Source organism: Erythrolamprus reginae, chromosome 6, assembly GCF_031021105.1.
Source record: "Erythrolamprus reginae isolate rEryReg1 chromosome 6, rEryReg1.hap1, whole genome shotgun sequence".
Classification (NCBI taxonomy): domain Eukaryota; kingdom Metazoa; phylum Chordata; class Lepidosauria; order Squamata; family Dipsadidae; genus Erythrolamprus; species Erythrolamprus reginae.
In genome coordinates this window covers 52,126,725-52,150,457 of record NC_091955.1, presented here as the reverse complement: position 1 = coordinate 52,150,457, position 23,733 = coordinate 52,126,725, and the positions used below count along the sequence as shown (strand labels likewise).

The 23,733-nt window shown below is 38.7% G+C and overlaps 1 protein-coding gene across 1 annotated transcript in view; it reads left to right on the top strand.

The window, feature by feature from the left end:
• The window catches only part of PPFIA2 (PTPRF interacting protein alpha 2), a 241,848-nt gene that overhangs the window by 141,915 nt on the left and 76,200 nt on the right, over window positions 1–23,733 (top strand). Inside the window, exons 5-7 of the mRNA XM_070755768.1 lie at window positions 270–434; window positions 6,715–6,789; window positions 22,309–22,425. Coding sequence (XP_070611869.1) covers window positions 270–434; window positions 6,715–6,789; window positions 22,309–22,425 — 357 coding nt within the window. The remainder of the gene's footprint in view (window positions 1–269; window positions 435–6,714; window positions 6,790–22,308; window positions 22,426–23,733) is intronic.

The window sequence follows — 23,733 nt, the reverse complement described above, 5'->3', positions numbered from 1 at the left end:
CTCACCATTAGGAAGTTTTTCCTTCGTTCTCACTAATGAACAAATAAATAGCAGATGAAAATGAAGCAGTTTATTCCAAGACTTTGGTAATTATTATGTACAGTTTATTTACTGCTATCTTGTCTACACAAAAACTGTGGGGGAAAGTGTTATAAGATTTCCAATATTAGAAAACTTGCCACTTTTGTTATGATTTTGTTTTAGGCTTTAGGAATACAGTGGCACTGAACTTTAGGTACTAATGAGTTACCTTTTTCATGTTGAAACAGCTGTTACTGGAACATTTGGAGTGCCTTGTTTCAAGACATGAAAGGTCACTGAGAATGACAGTGGTGAAACGCCAAGCACAGTCTCCCTCGGGAGTTTCCAGTGAAGTTGAAGTTCTGAAAGCATTGAAATCTTTGTTTGAGCATCATAAGGCTTTAGATGAAAAGGTACAGTATGGGGAAAAATGCTTGCTTACTTTGCATATTCTCTCTTTGCTTCTCCTAGACTGAAGATTTGTTCCTCATCTTGTTGACATACAGTATGTGATGATTATCATTTCAGGATATTATTCCCCATCTCGTCTTTTTTGTTGTTGTTGTTTTTTAAATAGCAACAGAAAACTATATGCCAAAATGTTGTGCTGATCCTGACTTTATATTGAATGGATGTGATGTGTCCTTCAGTGAACTCAGTGCCTGACCATTCAGAAGAACTACCTTTATTGAGGACTTGTATATTCCTCATTTCTTTTCTTTCTTTTTTCCTGTCTCAAAGAGCATACATTGAACTATTGCTATATTTTATGATTTTTGAAGCTCATTTATTAATTCCCAGAGCAGATATCAGATTTCACCAACATACAAGGGTAGAGTCGTTCCAGATTATCAGAGAATTGTGTATTTTTCTCCCCAAATTTTTGAAAGAATAGGATAGGATAGAATCGAATGGAGTGGAGTAGAATAGAATAGAATAGGTCCATACTTTCCAACATTTCAGATGTTTAAAACATTTTTATTTTCATGATAATAATGAACAGAATGGAGGAGCGATGGAGGAAGAGTAAGTCTGAATCCGATCAAACACTTGTAAGAGCTTTTATTAAGACTTACAAAGTGGTGCTCAAGGTGGCAAGATGCGCGTACCATGCCGCCTTGATTGCATCAGCGGAATCTCGCTCGGCTGCTCTGTTTAGGGTGACCCGCTCCCTTCTAAATCAGGGGGGAGTTGGGGAACCCTTGCAGGGCAGTGCCAAGGAATTTAACTCGTTTTTCGCTGATAAAGTCGCTTGGATCCGAGCGGAACCCGACTCCAATTGCATAGCAGTATCGGTTGACAATGAGTCAGTCGAGGCGACTGGGGCTAAACGTCTTTGTCCATCTGTCTGGGAGGAGTTTGACTTGGTGACACTTGATGAAGTGGACAAGGCCATTGTAGCTGTGAGTTCTGCCACCTGTTTACTGGATCCGTGTCCCTCTTAGTTGGTTTCAGCCAGTCGAGAGGTGACACGGAGCTGGGTCCAGGAGATTGTCACCGCCTCCTTGGGGAGGGGGTCCTTCCCGGCCCCTTATAAGGAGGCACTTGTGCGCCCCCTCCTCAAGAAGCCTTCCATGGACCCTGCTGTGCTTAATAACTACCATCCAGTCTCCAACCTTCCCTTTATGGGGAAGGTTGTTGAGAAGGTGGTGGCGCTCCCACTCCAGCGGTCCTTGGAAGAAACCGATTATCTAGGGCCTCAACAGTTGGGTTTCAGGCCCAGTTACAGCACGGAAACTGCTTTGGTCGCGTTGATGGATGATCTCTGGCGGGCCCAGGACAGGGGCTTGTCCTCTGTCCTAGTGCTTCTTGACCTCTCAGCGGCTTTCCATACCATCAACCATGGTATCCTTCTGCGCCGACTGGAGGGCCTGGGAGTGGGAGGCACTGTTCTCCAGTGGTTCTCCTCCTACCTCTCCGGTCGGTCGCAGTCGGTGTTAGTGGGGGGTCAGAGGTCGACCTCTAGGTTTCTCCCTTGTGGGATGCCTCAGGGGTTGGTCCTCTCCCCCCTGCTATTTAATATCTACATGAAACCGCTGGGTGAGATCATCCAAGGGCATGGGGTGAGGTATCATCAATATGTGAGATGATACCCAGTTGTACATCTCCACCCCATGTCCAGTCAACGAAGCAATGGAAGTGATGTGCCAGTGCCTGGAGGCTGTTGGGGACTGGATGGGTGTCAACAAACTCAAACTCAACCCAGACAAGACGGGGTGGCTGTTGGTATTGCCTCCCAAGGACAATTCCATCTGTCCGTCCATTACCCTGGGGGGGGGAAACTATTGACCCCCCCAGAGAGGGTGCGCAACTTGGGCGTCCTCCTCGATCCACAGCTGACATTGGAACATCATCTTTCAGCTGTGGCGAGGGGGGCGTTTGCCCAGGTTCGCCTGGTGCACCAATTGCGGCCCTATTTGGACAGGGAGTCATTGCTCACCTTCACTCATGCCCTTATCACCTTGAGGTTTGATTACTGCAACGCTCTCTACATGGGGCTACTTTTGAAAAGTGTTCGGAAACTCCAGATCGTGCAGAACGCGGCCGCGAGAGCCATCGTGGGACTTCCTAGATTCGCCCACGTATCTACAACACTCCGTGGCCTGCATTGGCTGCCGATCAGTTTCCGGTCACAATTCAAAGTGTTGGTCATGACCTTTAAAGCCCTACATGGCATTGGACCAAAGTACCTCCAGAACCGCCTGCTACCGCACGAATCCCAGCGGCCGATAAGGTCCCACAGAGTTGGCCTTCTCCGGGTCCCGTCAACTAAACAATGTCGTCTGGCAGGCCCCAGGGGAAGAGCCTTCTCTGTGGCGGCCCCAGCCCTCTGGAATCAACTCCCCCCAGAGATTAGAACTGCTCCCGCCCTCCTTGTCTTCCGTAAACTACTTAAGACCCACCTATACTGCCAGGCATGGGGGATTTGAGACACCTTTCCCACAGGCTTATTATAATTTATGTTTGGTATGTATGTGCTGTTTGGTTTTTAATTATGATAGGGTTTTTAGGTTTTTTAAAATATTAGATTTGTGCCAGTATAATATTGTTTTTATCGTTGTTATGAGCCGCCCCGAGTCTTCGGAGAGGGACGGCATACAAATCTAATAAATTATTATTATTATTATTATTAAAATCCAAACTTTTTTCTCCAGCATCTTAATATTGCAAACATAAGGATGTGCATTCATTGTATTTCTCTGACAACAATCCTATTATGTAGGCTAATCTGAGAAAGATTATGTCACCCTAAACTAAATTTGACTTTATTAAATATTGCTTTAAGTGCTTGTTCTTCTGTGTTAATTTACTTATTAAGAGCCTGCCTTCCATTGATCTAAAATCAAAGAGTTAATAACGAATATCAAGTTGTTAGCTTATTTATTTAGGTACATACTGGTGGTATACAAAGATATAATAATATTTATATACATGATACTAATAAAAAAGAAACATTAGAACAGGGAACAGAAGGCACTCTGGTGCACTTGTGCATGCCACTTACTGGCCTCTTAGGAATCAGGAGAGGTCAACAGTGGATAGTCTAAGGGTAAAGTGTTGGGGGTTAGGTGATGATACTGCAGAGTCTGGTAGTGAGTTTCAAGCATCAACTACTCAGTTAATAAAGTTGTATTTCTTGCAGTCGAGTTTAAAGCAGTTTACTTTAAATTTATATCTGTTGTGTGCTCGTGTGTTGTTGTGGTTGAAGCTCAAGTAGTCGTTCACAGGAAGGACATTGTAGCAGATGATTTTATGGGCTGTGCTTAGGTTGTGTTTAAGGTGACGTAGCTCTACGCTTTCTAGGATTGTAAGCAGTGTTCCCTCTAATTTTTTTGGGGGGTGGGCGGAAAAGTATAGTGTCTGAGCGGCAGTCCCTTCGGGACTGGGCGGCACAGAAATAATAAATAAATAAATAAATAAACAAGCAAACAAACAAACAAATAAAAAACCCACCCTGTTTTGCCTCAGAGAATTTCAAAATAAAATACTGTACTGTGTGTCTATAACAGTGAGCTCATAATAGGGCAACTCTATCAATATCAAAATGCCACTTAAATAGTTGAGCTAGTTTCAAACTAGATTTTGTTTTTCTTTCTCTCTTCCTTACTCCCATTCTTTTTCTTTCTCTTTTCCTTCCTCTCTTTTTTCTATCTGTTTCTCTCTCTTCCTCTCTTCCTCTCTCTCTCTCCTTCCCTCTCACTCTTTCCCTCCCGGCTTCCGGGCAGGTTTGGAAAACTCTGAGTTGATGATGATTTTTAAGTGAGCGATTGCTCACTGCTCAGCTTAGAGGGAACTATGATTGTAAGTCTAGTTGCATAGGGTATTCTGTTGTGAGTGGAGGAGTGGAGGCTCTTCTAGTAAAGTATCTCTGGATATTTTGTAGAGTGTTTACGTCCGAAATGCAGTATGGGTTTCAGACAGATGAGCTATATTCAAGGATTGGTCTGGAGAAAGTTTTGTATGCTCTGGTTATTAGTGTGAGATTACCGGAGCAGAAGCTACGTAGGATTAGGTTTATAACTCTTGAAGCCTCTTTGGTGATGTTGTTGCAGTGGGCTTTCACACTTAGATCATTTGATATGAGTATTCCAAGGTTTTTTTATGGAATAAGGGTTGTCTGTAAGGTCTGGTTTATTCAGCTTGCATTTGGTGTTCTGATTCTTTTTGCCAATAAAAATGACAGAGCATTTTTTGGTTGCAATTTGGAGTTTCCAGATGCTTGACCATTCAGAAACAAAGTCAAGGTCTTTCTGGAGAGTAGCTGTGTTATCTGTGGTGTTGAAAAGTTTTACATTGTCGCAAAGAGAACACAGTTGCTTGTAACGTGATTGCGAAGATCATTTGTATAGAGTATGAAGAGTGTTGGTTGAAGTACGCTGCCTTGTGGTACACCGCTCTTAACCAGAACAGGATTAGATATGGCGGTCCCTATTTTGTCAACTTGTTATCTGTTTGATAGGAACGCAGTTATCCAACTATGGAGGGATTCTAAGTTGCCACAGGATTTGAGTTTTAGAAGTAGTTTGTCATGAACCACTGAGTTGAAGGCTTTACAGAAGGCAATGTACTGTACCTTCAATGATTGCAGTAAATGAAATATCAGATTATAGATTGCCTGGTGCTTAATGAGGAAACTAGATTTTAACTTTATTAATATGATTAGCAGACCTATCTAGTTGAAAGACCTTATATTTATTTATTTATTTATTTATCTATCTATCTATCTATCTATCTATCTATCTATCTATTTATTGCATTTGTATGCCGCCTCTCTCCATAGACTCTGGGCGGCTAACAACAATGATAAAAACAGCATGTGACAATCCAATAATAAAACAACTAAAAACCCTTATTATAAAACCAAACATACACACAAACATACCATGCATAACTTGGAATGGCCTAGGGGGAAGGAATATCTCAACTCCCCCATGCCTGGCGGTATAAATGAGTTTTGAGTAGTTTACGAAAGACAGGGAGGGTGGGGGCAATTCTAATCTCTGGGGGGAGCTGGTTCCAGAGGGCCGGGGCTGCCACAGAGAAGGCTCTTCCCCTGGGGTCCATCAAACGACATTGTTTATTCGACGGGACCCGGAGAAGGCCAACTCTGTGGGACCTTATCGGTCGCTGGGATTCTTGCGGTAGCATGTGGTTCCAGAGGTAATCTGGTCCAATTTTTAATTCTAATTTATTATAAAAGAGTCATGGGGGGATAGTATTTCTCCATTTTGCATTCTGCAGCATTAAAATAAGTTTTGCTTCCCACTTCCAATATGCATTGGAGATCGCAGATACACCACATGCACAGAAATCTAAATTCTTCCCAATCTGGGGAATCCTAACCAATAAAATTAATCTTCATATGAAAAAAATGTCCAAAGCTCTGAGCCCTAAATGCAATATTCATAAAGGTGATTCCACTCATGTAGTGTTGAATCTGGATCAGTTTCTAGGTATTTCCAAATGAGTCAATTAACTACAGTTAATTTGTAGAAAACATGTCTATATTCTAGTAAAACTCTTGTTATTACATTGAACTGTACAAAACTGTGCCCAATATAGACACCAATTGTTCAATCAAGATAACTTCAAATGGAGTAATTTACAGAATGTGTCCAAAATCTGGAGAATGAAATTTGGGGAAATTGTGATTGTTTTGGTATGTTGGCTGCTGCTGGGCTATTGCTGCAGTCACATGATCTTTATTTTCAACAAACCATGACAGTTTCCCAGCCAGTCTTGCAGAGGACTATTAGATTATTACAGGACTAATAAAATATTGGAAATAATTTTAGTCCACCATTGAAATATTACAAAGTCCCAGGAAATATTTTCCATAATAATTAAATGTATTCTTTATAGTCAGAGTTTGCATAATGTATTACTGCTGGAAATGGTCTTTGGAGGCCAATATTTTTTCAGGATTTAATTTCACTTTGCAAAACCAGAGACAGCCCCCCCCCCCAAAGCCACCCACCATTAGAAAGATAGCAATGTACTGTGTTCTTGTAGCATGTTAATGAATAAACCCCTAGTCTGAACATTAAACAAATAATTCATTTTAGTAAATAAAAATATCTCCCTCTCTCAATTATAAAATAAATTATAAAATAGTAATTTGTCATTTTAATAATGGAATTTATAAACTTAAACATCAAACACAATTTGGTACATAATATATTTTTCTTCTAGGTAAGGGAACGACTAAGGGTTTCCTTAGAAAGGGTCTCCACGCTTGAAGAGGAACTAACAGCTGCTAATCAGGAGGTAAGAAAATATTTTTTGTTAATTCTAAATGGAATCACATTTTTTAAAAAATTATCCTGATTAAAATTATTTTAATTTGAACTTAATTTATAAATGTAATTTATAATGAATAAATTAATTTATAGGAATATTTTTTTCATTGGTATCATCTAAGTACAAGCAATTGTGCTATGGGATGAACTTTCTATTGGGGAGAGTCTGAGTAACAGGATATTGTTGATAAATGTTGATTTGAAAGTTTAGAGATTCAAGAACAATGTGAGCATCATTGGAGCAAAATTTGGCTTTGATTGTTGGTATACAAGTTAGTATGTGACAGAACAGGTCAATGCTGCATGATTTCTATTGAGGAATGTCATAATGAGCATTGATGCCAACATTTGTAGATGTACCCATTGATGATCATTGCATATGTGACTGGAATGTAAGAATGTAAGTGATAAAAGTAAAAAAATAAATAAATGAAAGTATAGTAGAATTTATGAATACATTTTGGGAAGTGAAGGTTTAGATTTGAATAAACTAGCTAAAATGTATGGAATTACTTATGAACTTTTAAATTGTGAACCTTCGCCAGTATAAACAAACCTGTTAGCAATTCCAACCTAGAAGATTCTGGAAGTCAGAAAAAGGCAGGAAAGTGTAAGTATATGGTGTTCTGCACAATATGCTTGGCAAGTAATATCAACTCTGCCTGTGGTCACATGGGGCAGTGATGCCTGGTTACCTTGCCGGTGACCCTTCTCAAGTAATGGTCACAATGGCCCATTGGACAACTGGCCTGGAATAAGGGGCAAGAGAAAGCTAGAGTGCATAAGGGTCAGGGCACAAGTTTTTTGCACTCACTGACTTGCAAACAAAGCAGATCTACAAACAAACAACAATATTGGAATATAACCCATTCATAAGAACAGCACTGAAAGTATGTATTTATTGGTATGTATTTATCCGCTAGACTATTCTGGGTGTGAAAGTAGAAACTCATAGAATGGTGGTTGTTACATATTAAGCTCCAGTAATAATGCTAATGGGAGAGCCATAGATGAATTTGGAGAATAAACTGTGCAACATTCTGAATGAATGGAATCTAGAATATTAGGTGACATAAATAACTAGATGAAAACATAACCATACATACAGAAAAAAGTGATTGGGCCAATTAAAAATCCAATAATGAATTAAAACAGTATTTGTTGACAGTCTGCTTAGGAAAAGGTCTGTTCTGAATATGTGTTTTCAGTTTAAGATTATCCATTTGTACACATGGAAAAGGATAGAATAGTTAATTAAAAGAGGTAAAGAAAACACAATACATTTCAATTACTTTTTATGTGATTCAAAAAAGTAAAAGAGATTACAGTGAGCAAAAAAAGCTCTATAAGGAATACTTGGTGGTGATCTTAGAAGTGTGTTTAAAGAATAAAAATGTCATTGTATTTTTTATTGCAGATTATGTCATCTCAAGAATTCAAACTATTTGTAATAAATGTTAAGTAGGTTGATGTAATTGTGAATATGAATTAACTTTATTTGAAAATGGATTGAATGGATTGAATAATAATAAATAAATGCCAAGAAAAAATAGAGCAAGTAGATGAATCTTGGCATCTTGATAGAATGTTTACTGAAAATGAAAAAAATGAAATATATGACATGAAAATAATTTTTTAAAATGGAACTTCAAACAAAACCACTAAAAGCTTTTACTTGGATCATAAATGATCAGCTCAAGTTACTTTGTACACATTATGAGAAGACCCAGCTCTTTTGAGAAGTCCATAAATCTGAGAAATATGGAAGGAAAGGAAAGAAAAAGAGGATGACCAGAAGCAAAATGGATGGACTCAGTTATAGCAGCCATGGGTAGACTGATTAGCAGCCATGGGTAGATCTAATCTAAAGAACCAGATTGGAGTCAAATGCTGATAGATTGATGGTGAGCAGAATGTGGTTTGTTTTAAGGAATTAATGTTGAAAGTAGAGAAAATAACATGCTTCCGACAATTTATTGTAAGAACCAGGTTTGTCGGGAGAAAGATAAATGCAAATTAAATGTATAACACGGAATACTTACCGTAAGTCAATGAGGCGGATCAAGAAAGAACAGGGTAAAATGAATGGGTTCATTAGTTTTATCATTATATGTCATAAAGAGAATGAACAAGGATCAAATCACAGAACAAGTGTCTGAAGGAAGATTCAATGTAATAAGAGGAAGAGAAATCTGATAGTAGTGGGTAGTGGAACACAATTCTGAAAAACAGGCAGGTGAAAGGTTTAAAGAGCAGAGAAGAAACAAATGAATTGGTGTAAGAAGGAACAAATGAATTGGTGTAAGAACATGGTAGAAGCAAGGATAGTTTGCAAACATTGAAATATATAAGTATAGTGAGTTGTATTGTCATAGATTATATTTCTTTTCTCTTATTTTATGTCTTTAATTTATTATTATTATTATTATTATTATTATTATTATTATTATTATTATTATTATTATTATTATTTCTTATTCCTTTTCTGTACTTGGTATAATGTTGCTTACCTCAGAAGGAAACAACATCATGGTAATGTACTATATGGTGTATATACTATATTATACACTATAGCTATGTGTATATTGTATGTTTGACATGAGTTGAAGTAATCATGTGTTATTATAACATACAAGAGTCAAAAGAATAATTTTAACTCTAATATTTAAAAAAACGTAGGTGATATGTTCAAAATTTTGTATATTTTCTGCAGCATTGCTCTCACCCATAAAATAAACTATTGATTAGATGCCCATCCAGGTAAAGCAGCCAACGGGTATCAAACCTGGGCAAGGGACAATTGATGCAATTATAGGGTTTTAAACAGAGGCTAGAAAGAGTTTCATAATTCAGCACTGAGCTCAGAATTGGTCAGAAAATAAAGAAATAAATGGGGGGGAAATTTAGGGCATTTAAAAATAAATCCTTCAGAAACAGGCTTATTGATCATAATTTAAGATTATCTCCATCACTTGTAAAATAAAAAATTTATAATATGTAGGGATTTTCTTAGCTTGCCCATATACGGTAATTGTCCTAGGATCAATGCAAGAAATGTAACACAGGAGGACAATAATGTTCAAATATTACTTTTCACAGGCAACTTTGTTCCCTAAAGACTCATTTCCTCAAAACACTTCTTTGTTTCTGTAAGAAATAAAGCTGTAATAACACTCACAGAAATCATTCAGGGGAATTTATCTTGCAGAAAATAGTGCCAATGTTGAACCTAATGCTAATTTATAAATTAACTTTACCAAGATTTGCAAAGCAGCTCTCCAAAAGTCACCGTTCCTTTTATAATGCAGCTGCATAGGAAATTCTTAATTTACTGTAAATTATTTTACTCCATATATTAATTAGGAAGGACTCTTATTGAAACGTTTTTTGAAACAGAACATTTTCTTCAATGAGTTGAACCATGAAGAATCTTGTTCCAGAATTAGAGTAATATTATTTTATGATGATGCCAGTCCAGTGTTGCAGACCATCCATGATGCATGGAAGTGGAACTTCACAGACTGGTGATCTTCTGGCCTGGAATGTTTACTATGTGACCTAACTATCATGACTGACTGTTGGCCTCTAACCCTTCATGACTATTTTTTGTGGACACCTCTCTGTTATAACTAATTTTTGGAGTGGGAATATCAGCTCCATGTTAGACCGAAAGCAGATTTTCTAGAAAGTCCAGTGGTTTCATTCATTTACATCAGAAGGAAAACAAGTCATCCATGAACATGACCAAGATTTTTCCACGTTTATTGTTTTAAAACAAAGCAGTAGTAATATTTGTAACTCAGTTCAGAGCTAATGAGTTTTGTAATCTAACAAAATCTGAAGGGATACAGATTCTTCCATTGTTCGACATTATTCTCCTCTTTCTCTTTCTCTGTATGTGTTTGTGTGTGAGAGAGACACAGAGAGTATACTGTATTTTTCAGAGTTTAAGATGCACCGGAATATATGACACACCTTAGTTTTTGGGGAGGAAAATAGGGAAAAGATTCTGCTTACCAGGTATTCATCTGGCTAGCATCCTTAGTCTGGTCAGCTTCAGCACATTATTTTATCTCTTGGTTAAGAGCTTAAAAATTTTATTCTGAGAGAGTAACAATGAAAGAACTTGCAAGCCAGTAAGAGCTGGGAACATAATTAGCACCTGGAAAGAAACAGTCTGAGCAAGTAGAGCAATGGAAAAAACCCTGGAAAGACTTAGGGCTTGGGAAACATTCTTCTTTGCAGAGAGTAACAATGAAGGAGCTTGTAAGTGGGTAGGAGCTGGGAACATCGTTAGCACCTGGTTAGGGCTCAAAAGAAACTTACTCAGAGGAAGTTAGAGTAAAGGAAAAAACCCTGCAAAGACTTAGGGCTTGGAAAACATTCTTTGCAGTGAGAAACTATGAAAGAGCCTACAAGGTAAGAGCTGGGAAGATCGTTAGCAGCTAGTTGGGGGGGGGGGAGGAAACATACATTCGGAGTATAAGATGCACCCTAATTATCAGCCTCTTTTAGGGAGGAAAAGGGTGTGTCTTATACAGCAAAAAATACAGTAGTTTGGATTTAGCAGTACTATGGCAATATATATACTAAGTGATTGGAAGTTTCATTATGACTTCTTTTCTTCCATAATATGAACGTTGTATGAAATTATTCTCATTGCATATGATTGAGTAGCCGTTTAACCAATAATTCTAATTCTTTATTGGGTTTGGGTTGGGTTTTTTTGAAAAATTAAATTAGTCATTCTCTTATTAGAAGCTAGCCAGTTTCAACATTACTTCAAATTTTCTAGTAAAGGTGCACTATTAATTTTGAAAGATGCCTGATTCTGATGCCTGAACAGATGTACATTGTCTGGTTTATATATACTGTATATAAAGTTACCTAGAGATATGCTAGGTGGCCTTATGCTTTGTATGCCTCAATTATCACCATTGACTTATCCATTGGTCAAACAGGCATATTATAAATAATATTTTGGTTAAATATTCAGGTTTAGATTATCTTTTGGGGCCTTATCTACAAGTATATAAGATTTGTGGATACTTTGAAAATATTACTGCATATACGTGTTGTTCTGCCGGCGTGTCTCAGCCGCTCGTAATTACAGGGTAATTAGTCCAGAAAGACACACATCACACGATAAAAGAAAAACCCAAAAGTTTTTATAAACAGAAAAACAGAAACAGCTCCCTTTTTAAATGTCAAAGGGATTTGCTGGTACACACAAGGCACAGGTTAAATGCAGTCCAATTGCTCACCCAATAACTGGGAAATTGAGTCCAATTCTAAAGTCCAGAGAGTCCACACACACAATCCTGAACAGCAAAAACCACAATCTTGATGAAACAATGAATCAGATAAACTGCCATGAGGCTAAAACACCAGGCTGCACTTTTATCTGTAGTACTAATTACAGCAGCCGCACCCAACCACAGGTGGCCTCATTTTCTCTTATAATAATCCTTCAGTTGTTGTCTCCTATGCATCACTCTACGCATGCATGGATGTGTCATTAATTCTTGTTCAGAATCCAGGGATGATACAGATGACTGATCTCCTCCTGGGCTGTCTGCCAAACTCCCCTCTTCCCTGTCAATCACGCTTCCTTGGTCAGAGGAGACTTCATTGGCAGATTCTACTGGGAGCAAAACAGGCCTGCGGCATGTGGATGTCTCTCCCACATCCACCTCCACATTCCTTGGGGCAGGAGCTGGGCCAGAGCTAACCACAACACGTGTAAATAAACTCTTACATGTATAAACTGAACCCAATTCTGGGGAAGTATTTTGTCCCCTAAAATTCTTGAACTATTTACAAACATATATATTAGATGAGAAAGAATACAATACAATGCTACAGAGGTATACATTTATCAGTACTAAAATGTATATAGTGATATTGGAATTTCCTACCTGATGGTATGGAAAGTTTATGTTTCCTTTTTAATCATTTTCCTGAATTTTGTGCCCTGTGGACCTTCAATATCACTATGCCAAATTCCTAATAATTTAAATGGCTAATTTTAAAATTGTCGCACCTCTGGGGATCTGATGTGACTGCAGTCTTGTGTTAGGGACTTAAATCTTTAAAAATAAATGAAATATAGTAAGGTGTTAATGGCTTAGAGAAGTGTTGATATGTTAAGCAATACTCCAAACAAGAACTATACAGTATTATTATGTCCCTCAAGTACTTTTTCACATAATATGATATAAAAAAGTTTTTTGTGTTGCATAGCATTTTTTATTTTGGTTTAGATATAACTCCACAGGAACTTTGCAATGCAACTTCAGTAAATAATCTTTCACAAATTGCTTAATAAACACATAACCATTTAAAATACAGCAAAATTGTCTGCTAATAAAAAAAATTAATGGTTTGGAAATATACAGAGTCTAAGCCTAGATACTGAATCAAGTTAAACGTTTGACAGTACAGTGATCCCCCGCTCGTTGCGAGGGTTCCGTTCCAGGACCCCCCGCAACGAGCGGGTTTTCGCGAAGTAGCGCTGCGGAAGTAAAAACACCATCTGCGCATGTGCAGATGGTGTTTTTAACTTCCGCAGCGCTAGCGAGGAGCCGAAGATTGGGGGGCGGGGCGTCCGCCGACATGGGGGGCTCGCTAGCACCCCTCGAACCCCCAACCCGGGTTTGGGGGGGTGCTAGCAAGCCCCCCATGTCGGCGGGGATGTTTTAAAACACCCGTGCGGCTTTCCAATGAGTCCCGAAGACAAACGCGGAAGTTTGCCGTTTGTCTTCGGAACTCATTGGAAAGCTCCGATCGTTTTAAAACAGTTGCGCCGTTCTCCGCTGACTCCTGGCGAACTTCCCCGCTTTAGGAGTCAGCAGAGAACGGCGCGCCTGCTTGGCTTCCCTCGCTAGTGCAGCCAACGTGCGCTACGATCTTCCGGGCGAGCCAGGCTCAGTGACGGAAGGCAGCCGCTTGGCCCGGGATGCTGGGCCGAGAGGAGCCGGGCTTGATCCGCTGAGCCTGGCTGGCCCGGAAGATCGTAGCGCGCGTTGGCTGCAGTGGCGAGGGAAGCCAAGCCGGCAGCAATGTCGCCGCCGCTGCAGCCAACGCGCGCTACGATCTTCCGGGCCAGCCAGGCTCAGCGGATCAAGCCCGGCTCCTCTCGGCCCAGCATCCCGGGCCAAGCGGCTGCCTTCCGTCACTGAGCCTGGCTCGCCCGGAAGATTGTAGCGCGCGTTGGCTGCAGCGGCGGCGACATTGCTGCCGGCTTGGCTTCCCTCGCCGCTGCAGCCAACGCGCGCTACGATCTTCCGGGTGAGCCAGGCTCAGTCACGGAAGGCAGCTGCTTGGCCCGGGATGCTGGGCCGAAAGGAGCCGGGCTTGAAGATCGCAGCGCGCGTTGGCTGCGGTGGCGAGGGCTTGCGATGGAGGGTGGAGGAAGCGGCCATGGGAGGGCGAGCTGCCTCAGAGAGGAGGATCGGGCGGGACCAGGTGGGGGCTGGAATTTCTCCGCTGGGAAGAAGCGGCCAGGGCGAAGGGCGGGCGAGCGGCGAAGGGCGGGCGAGCGGGTGCTGGGGAGGGCTTCTCGCCCTCCCACCAGCAAGAGGGGGAGCGAACGGCGTGGGCGGGCGAAGGGCGGGCGAGCGGCAGCGAGGAGTTTGCGTGGGCGGTGGGGAAACTCCTCGCTGATGCCAGCAAGAGGGGGAAGACCCAGGGAAGCCGCCCAGCAGCTGATCTGCCGGGCGCCATCTACGCATGCGTGCCCATAGAAAAAAGGGCACGCATGCGTAGATGGTATTTTGACTTCCGGGTTCAAAATTCGCAAATTACCCTGTTCGCAATGGTTGGGGACGCAATAACCGGGGGATCACTGTACTTTTAAAGATTTTAGCCTTCCTCTAACAATTTTTTCAGGTAGCACAGTAAGAAATACTGCATGAGTGTATATTAATGATGTATTAATGAAATGCCAGAGATGGCATTTTCTTGCTGGAGTAATTTAAATTAAAGCTTGCTAATTTTTTGCTACATATTCAAATCAATTTTTACAAATCTTCTTTAAGCAGCTCAGAGAACTTTTGCCCAAGGCATATCATGTTAATTAAATTATAAACAGGAATATATCTCATTTTTTCTTATTAAAACTGACAAAAATATTATTCCTATTTAAAATACCTCAAGTTTCAAATTGTAACATTAATATCCTATATGGTGTTCATAGCTCAAGCTTTTTTCATCTAAAATATATTCTGTTTCAAGAACTCTTTGACCAAATGAAGCCGTTTTGTTCATGGTGCCTCCATCATTTTCTTCATTGCAAAGCCTTAAATTCATGTAGAAAAATAAAGAATACATGAATAGCATTTTAGGATTAGTTGCTGTCAGACTTCCAAAGTAAATTAGATAGAAAACATGAGTAAATGAACTAATTCTGTTTTATTTTAAGGATACCTTAACAAAATCTTGCAAATCTGAAAGTACAAACTTTCCAGCACCAATTTTAATTCATTACAATGGGTCCTTCCTAAGTTTCTTTCTCTTAAGGTACTTTCCCTTAAGGTACTGCTGTCTCCTGTCTCACTTGTCTGATTGTTTTCGAAGAAGCATCTCTTTCCTTTCTCCCACAAGGTAATCCACATATTCCATTACAACAGCAGAGTAAAGATCTGCAAGTAAATATGTTCATTTGAATGTGACATATTTGGTCAACAATCCTTAATCCTTTTCACTTGGTCAACAATCCTTGATCCCTTTATCCATATTAAGTAACTTAACAGGAGTAGCCAAATCAAATTAGAAGTACAGTAAATGGCAATTTCAAAAGCCCTGTGGTACACTCTTGATAATATATCTATAGCTTGCAAACACTGTTTCCAAAATCAAAGTGAGTATACTTTGAACTTTATGAAATTGAAAATCTATATAAAGAACACAGTATTATTCTCAATTATTGGCCTCTTCAAAATATTAAACACAAGGTGCAGGTCTGACCTAATATATTTTATTCAGCCTATATCCTCTATGTAGATGTACTGTGTCCTGTACTTTTATGTACTACATGCTCTACATCTATGTACAATTATGTAGCAAGCTGAATGGGTAATGCTGAGTAGAATTTGTGGGAGATAAAAAGCAGAATAAAATAATACAGGAAATCTGCATCTTGATGCCGAACAAGTATAATTATTTTGCCCACAGTAAAAGATTAATTGGGAGGAAAGGGAAATAGGGTGTTTTAAAATTAAATTAAACCAATTCTAAATATTCTAAACATCTACTAAAACCTTTTAATTATATTAAAATCAAATTAAATCATTGTAGCGTGTACTAGACAATTTAACTGGAAGCAAATTTCAATCAGTATAATTAGACTGACATAATTTAATGCTTTTTACATATGGTTTTAAATATGCTGTAATTTAATGAAAAGAGCATTAGTCTATTAAGGGGAGAATAATAATAACACTTCTGCTAGAGGAAGTAGTAGAGTGCGGGATTTTTCTAATATAAGATGGCAGGCATTATTTTTGGCCTCTGCTTTAAAAGAATAACCATTATATTGCATTCTATATTATGCATTTTATATTATGGCTTTTGTGTTGTTATGTCTCTTTTGACACTCCCTACTGTCCAGTGAGGGAGATGAGGAATTTCCAATATACAATATAAATAAAATAAATTAACTTGTCTTAGCTTATAGAATTTTATGTTCTGTAAAGTAAATATATGGTTATTGATTATCAATTGAATGATTTGTTATGAATGGATGGCAGAAAAAATGTTAAATATTCATTTGCTAAGAAACATAGAAAGAAAATTATGTGTAAAGTAATCCTATGGAAATAGTATTTCAGAAGCACATTATATATTGTGCTGCATCTTTGTGTTTAGATATTATCATACATGGTTCCTTCTCTAAAATCTGTTATAGTATTTCATTTCTTGGACTGAGATTATATGTAGAGTTTAGTGACGATTTAATTCATTTCTACATAATTTAGATGAGTGGGTTTATCCACCTGTCTTTTCTTATAAAGCTAAAAGCCATGGTGGAGAAAATATGAGTTTGCTATTGGTAATTGATGTTTCCCCAATTAAAAAAACTCAGTTTAATTAACTAGCAGTAGAAGTAATAATTCCCAGATTTAACAGTTTGAAAGTTCATATGGGAGTAGATTAACAGGAGATTAAAAAAAGAATGACTAAAAAAAATATCTGGAAATAACGTGGGCAAAACATGAATTGCAGCATCAGCCTCACTATTGCCTTTGGAAAGTGGGCCAGGAAGGGATGAGTGACTGCATATGTGTGAAACAAAATATAAATGTTTCCGATCTTGCAGCAGCTGCTGTAAAGTTAAAAACAGAGCCATGAGATTGGAGTCAATCCTAAATGTAATATAAGCACCTGGAAGATTAAAAATAAATTGACACACATAATGAGAGTGAGAAATTAAATTAAAAGGTTGTTGAGAAAAGGTGTGGAAAGCTAAAATAGAAGTAGACAATTCTGAACAAATATTTTCCAGGTCTCATTATGAGAATCCTTATAAGCAATTCACCCTGTAGGCAACTTACTAATAGGGAATATCAGAAGAATTAACTGACAATCTTTATGAGGAATACACTCCAAAATTGAGTACTCAAGATTTTAATTTGCTCAATCGTAGCAAGTGCTGCAGTGGAACTACAATGAGATCTCCAGGTTGTTTCCCTTTAGTCAATAAAACAAATAATGGACTAAGTAAATGTGTAGGTAAAGAAAAATATGAGTGAACCCAATTGAGGGTACCTAACAATTGGTGCAAATTGACCAAAGATATAACCCGAAGTAAACTCAAACAAGGAAGAACCAGAGCAGAATAAGATTGCAACATTTTATGTCCCAAATAAAGATAGGGAGAGTGCAGCTGTATCTTTACCAGAGCAATCTGAAATCCATAAATACTTATATCATTTTGTATTTCAAAAAGCCAATCTTTGGGGCTCCAATTAAAATATCATCCATATAATGATATACCAAAGCCAATTGATAACTTTTGCGAAAAGGGACTACAGTGATCCCTCGATTATCGCTAGGGTTCCGTTCCAAGACCCCTCGCGATAATCGATTTTTCGCGATGTAGGGTTGCGGAAGTAAAAACACCATCTGCGCATGCGCACCCTTTTTTTCTATGGCCGCGCATGCGTAGATGGTGGAGTTTGCGTTCCCCGCCGCCCACGCAAAGGGGAAACCCCGATTCGGCTCCTTGTTGCTGCCCCGCTGCCGAGCAGATCAGCTGCTGGGCGGCCGAAGGAACCTTCCCTGGGTCTTCCTCGCTGATGCCCCCGCTCGCCCGCCGCCCGCCTGCCGCCCGCCAGCAAGAGGAGGAGAGATAGAGAAAGAGAGAGAAGGAAAGAAAGAGATGAGAGAGGGAGGAAGAGAGTGTGAGAGAGGAAGAAGCAAGATAGAGAAAGAGAGAGAGAAAGAAAGATGAGAAAGGGAGTGACGTCATCGGGTGGGAAAAATCGCGATATAGCATTTCGCGAAGAACGAGATCGCGAAAATCGAGGGATCACTGTAGTGCTGCAGCAACATAAAGCTGACATTGTGTGATACTATTCAACATTCCCTGCAGTGAAACTGTCCAATGATAATGTTTATTAGGTCCTGCAGTGCACTGTAGGCACTGTAAATGCAAACTTTTCCTGATCAGGAGGGCATAGAGGAATAGAGAAAAAACAATCTTTTAAATCAATTACCATTACCTTATGATTTTGAGGAATCAAATTAGGATTGGGCATTACATACTGTAAAGGGCCCCATAATTTGAATACATGAATTAATTAAGAAATGCCACTTGCCACCTTTTTTTATGACAAATACTGGGCCTATATGCTAGTAGAAGATAAAACAAGACCAGCAAGCTGCTGATCTTTAACCAGCTGGTGGAGAGCCATCAATTTTTTGTGTAGCATAGGCCATTGATCAATCTACACTGACCTTTAACCAGCCAAGTCAATGGGAGAGCAGTAGTCTCAGTAAAGGGGAGGACCTGAATAACCAAATCTGAGTTAGGCAAATGGGCTAAAAGAAATTGCACACTTTTACGTGTATTTTGATCACCCTGCATACCTCACACACTTGAACAGGTCTCAGTTGGGCAGGCATTAGGCTCCTGCTTGACAGAGATCACTGAAACATCTGTTCTAGTATCCAAAATTCCCTCAAAGGGCTTACCCCGCAGCACAATGATCTGATGGGGCCATTGAAATATGATCAGGGTAGTGATGGTAGCTATGACAGTAGTAGCTGGGTTAATAGAACCGAAGCCTCTTTCCCCTCTCTCCCTCTGCTGGGACAAAATAAGGCAAATGTAGGAGCTGAGCAGGACTAGTATAAATGGGCAAAACTTGGGGCAAATTTGTCCACAATTGAACATAAATAATCCCAATATAGTCCAATGAATGAAAACCCCCACCCCCACCCATCACCCCCATATGAAGGGTATGCATGGCACATTGGTATTTAAATTTGCTGTCCCAAACTACATATTGTGCTGGAGTAAGCGTCATGTGAAAGGTAGTTTTCCAATCTTCAGGTATTAAGATTTAATTTTTCATTGTGGCTTCCAGCATTCCCTGCACATAGGTACTTCCCAACCCCATATATCTAATTCCTTTTCTAAGGTGCATTAAAATTGCATATGACAAAGGGCGATATTCCACTATTTGAGCTCCATTCTGATCTACTTGTCCCATGACATGCACTGGACAAACGGAAAACATATTGATAATTTCTTCTATATTCTCCCCCACTTTGTCTAATTATTCCTCTAATATTTGCTTTATGGAGGTGTACAATGGCCATGAAGAAGCAAAAGAATTAGTCCCTCAAGTAGGAGCTGAAGGTTCAATTCAAAATGATTTCAGGGTGGCAAATTTTATCTGATAATTATCAGGAGGGGGGGCTAGTAGTTAATTGTTGTCCTGCCAAAGCATCAGAGCCAATTTTTTCCAGTACTTGATGACATTGATACCATCAATGTAATATCTGTATTGGAATCCAAGGTTCAGGATGTAAAGTATGCCCTATCTTTATCCAATCCTGTAAATGGAGTGTCCTACACTTTGGATACCAGGGATGGTGTTTCCCTACCTCCTTATATCTGTCTCAGACACTGCCACACCTGACTTATGTAACAGGAATTGGAGTTCCTGCACATGCTTATGCTGGTGTTAAGATAGATTGCAACCCATACTCACCAGTGAGTGGTCATAAAGGTGAAGGATGAAGGTGCACCTAGGTTTCTGTTCCAGATGATGATAAGCAGGTTGGCTGTTGCTTCCCATGGGGGGGGGGGTCTGAGAGGACCCCACCTTGGGCACCAGATGATGGAGGTAGAGGCCAGTCATTGCAGGATGCTAAAATATTTGATTCCTTTTGCAGTGTTTATTACTTTTATACAGTTTTCCAAGCAAAGGGTAGAAAAGGGTCAACAGCATTTTATTGGTGAATTCTCCGCACCAATCCTTAAGAACACTCTTTTGATACAACCTAGATGAGATCTTGTACCAGCCAGGGATAGTGTCCTGCATCATCCTGGTGATATGAAGTGGATGAGATCATGTAGGTATGCGAGGCTTGCTTGAGGTAGGCAATTTGCTGCACACAACCGCTACATGACTTCTATCTCTACAGTAAGAAAATTCTGATTTTTTTACAGAAGGAGCTGCCAGCCAGAATAGTTTGCCTTTACTGAGTGTCTTTAAGCAGATATTAGATGACTATCTGTCCAAAATATTCTTCACTAAGAAGGGATTGGTTTAGATGACTTCTAAATTTTGTTTGAACCCTTTGATTTCATAAGGATATTAAAATTGACAATCAGTTTGATCTATTAGTTAGGCACTGAACTAGGAGCAGAGAAAAAAAATTCTAGACCTTTCTTTGTCCAGCTGGGTAAAAGCAATGGAAAGCCATTTCTGAAAATTTTGCCAAAAAATCTTGAAGGTTTATCTATGTAGTTGCCAAGAGTCAACACTGATTCAAATAAAAAATATGTTTATGTGCAAAATAATATTTATATTTAAATTATATATCTCGTTGGCAGTTTCTAGGAAACTTAACTAAGAATGCTGTTTCATTCATATTGTGCTTGCAGGTTCTTTTTTGGTTCCTATGTGAAAACATACTGATATGGATAAGTCTTGGTCTGATTCTTCTTCTTCTTGTGTTCTTAAGACATAGATATGAAATAAAACTAACAAAACTACATTGGCAGATTCTTCCGTCTTATTTAGCTCTTATTTAGTCACATCAAGTGAGACACTTCAGCTGAATTTGAGTTTACAATAATTTTGAAATAAAGCTTAGGACAGTGTCCAGAATGTGGCTGTCTGTTTTCAAATCATTTATAAATCCTTTCAGCTTGAAATATTTTGCAAACCTCTATGTAAAAGAAAACCAAAAACCTTCTGTATTTTACATGCAAAAATGGATATGACCTTTTCTAAGGATTAATTGTTGTGGCAATTTCTATTTTAGAATAAATTGTCAAGCTGTCTGGACCTGATTCAACTGTAAATCACAGGCCCTGGACTTTAAACCTCTTAATTAAACTGAACTTGACTTTAGTCTCTTGGATGTTCAAAATAGCCCAGTTAAATAAGAGCTTTTCTGCTGATTAGATGAACCCATATTAACTAGTTGCTTGCCATCTCATCTCCACTATGTTGCTTCCCTCCCCCAACCTATCCCATTTTTCATTGGATTTCTCACAGTGCACTTCATGACATTGAATCTGAAAACATTGAATTGTGACACAGCTGTTATTTTTGCCTTTAAAAACTTGCTCTCGATTTAACTTTCACACAAATAACATGTTACTGAAATCTGAATTAAATCACATTTAATTCACATTTATAACATAGCAGAAATCTGTCAAGTAATAGATGTGTTATAAGGCAGTTCTTTTATCCGCAATGTTAATTATCTGTGCAGTTAGTTAGATTCTAATTTAAGAAATGTGCCAAACACTAAGCCTCCATCTTTTAATGCATCATTTAAACTGCACCTATTTAAAATTATGCACATTTAAATAAATTGCATTATAACTATAGAATTTATTGTTCTAAGTCCTAAATTCAATGTGCTGGCATATCCTACTTCATGGCTTCACAGATTTTACTGTTCTCAATATATATATATTTGCCAAGAGAAAAGCATCTGGCCGTCTTTATGTTAGTGAGTTGTTACCCCAACACCAAGCTACTAAGGCTAATGTTGAGGAATGTTGGGAATTACTAGATCATCAACTTTTTAAATTCTTGCTACTATTTTACAACATTCTCATTTCTTCACATTGAGATATCATATATGGAAAGTATATAAACAGCTCAAATCATGTTTTGTTTACCATTTTTGATCACACCATCTAATTGTTGCATAGTGATTTATAAGATATATTGTAAATTTATGATGTCCACTGTTTGGATTTTACATTAATAATTTATTCTAAATTATTTTCTAGATTATAGCTTTACGTGAACAAAATGCACACATTCAAAGAAAAATTACATCTGGAGAGGGTCCACATGATACAGAGCATATCAAAGGAATGGAGCCTGGCCAAAAAATTCATGAAAAGGTAAAAATTATATTTTTCTATCTTTATTTTAAAGAGTTATCAGGGTTTGAAAAGCTAAAATCTCTTTATGTTTAGTAAGTTATCAAATAGTATAATGATATATAATTGTATAAATTGCCCAGAGTATGTGGAAGCTTGGTGGTATATACATTGTAGCAGTAGTAGTAGTAGTAGTAGTAGTAGTAGTAGTAGTAGTAGTACTTCAGCAAATCTCCTTTATTTTTGAGACAAATGTAACATTTTCCTGTTTTTATCTAAGGCAATGGTAAAGCATGTTTATACTGCATAAAGCTGAAGAACAGATACAACTGGGGGACCTGTATTGTGTAAAGGTTGAGAAATGATGACAGATAATGAGGCTCTGCATTCAATCCATTTGTATGGACATTGTGATGTTGCATGAATGTAAGAAACAGAGCTGGTATTACAAGATCCATTTCATTGTTCTAACGAAGCCTGTAGATTTTATGAATGATTCTGGTTGCAATACATTTTTCAGATGCATTTGGCCTTTGAATGATTATAACGTATTAATGGAATCAAAACTGAATAAGTTTGAAGATCAGGCTTTTGAATACTTTGGGATTATTATCACTGTACTAGGTCCCACAAAAAAACATGCCAAATTCATAGATCAAAGTATCCAAGACACAGTTGCTGTAATCTTGGATTTTTTTCACTTTACAGACGTGCCTATTCTATTTCACTGCAGGTTTTCTTTTTTAAAGAGCCACAAACCTTAGCCCTAATGTTATACTAAATTCAATTTGTCACTCCCTAATTATCTCTCTTAGGAACAAAACTAATTAAAGTGTTATTATTAATAAATATTTATTATTATTATTATTTATTTATTACCTACGGGTCTGCTTTCTGCCGCATGAATCCCAGCGTCCAGTTAGGTACCACAGAGTTGGCTTTCTCCAGGCATCGTCAATTAGACAATGTCGCTTGGCGGTGCCTAGGGGAAGAGCCTTCTCTATGGGGGCCCCCAGCCCTCTGGAATCAGCTCCCCAAGGAGATTTGTACTGCCCCAACCCTCCTTGCCTTTTGTAAGAATTTGAAAACTTATTTGTGCCGCCAGGCTTGGGATCATTAGATTCCAGCCTCTGGCCACTGAATGCTTACTATGCTTGGTTTGTATTGAATGAATGAATGATTTTTGATACTTAGCTTTTATAATGTTTTAAACTAACTATTTATATTAATTGGATCTAATTGTATTTTGTATACTGTTTATTGTTGACATGTTGTGAGCTGCCCCGAGTCCACGGAGAGGGGCGGCATACAAATCCAATTAATAAAAAT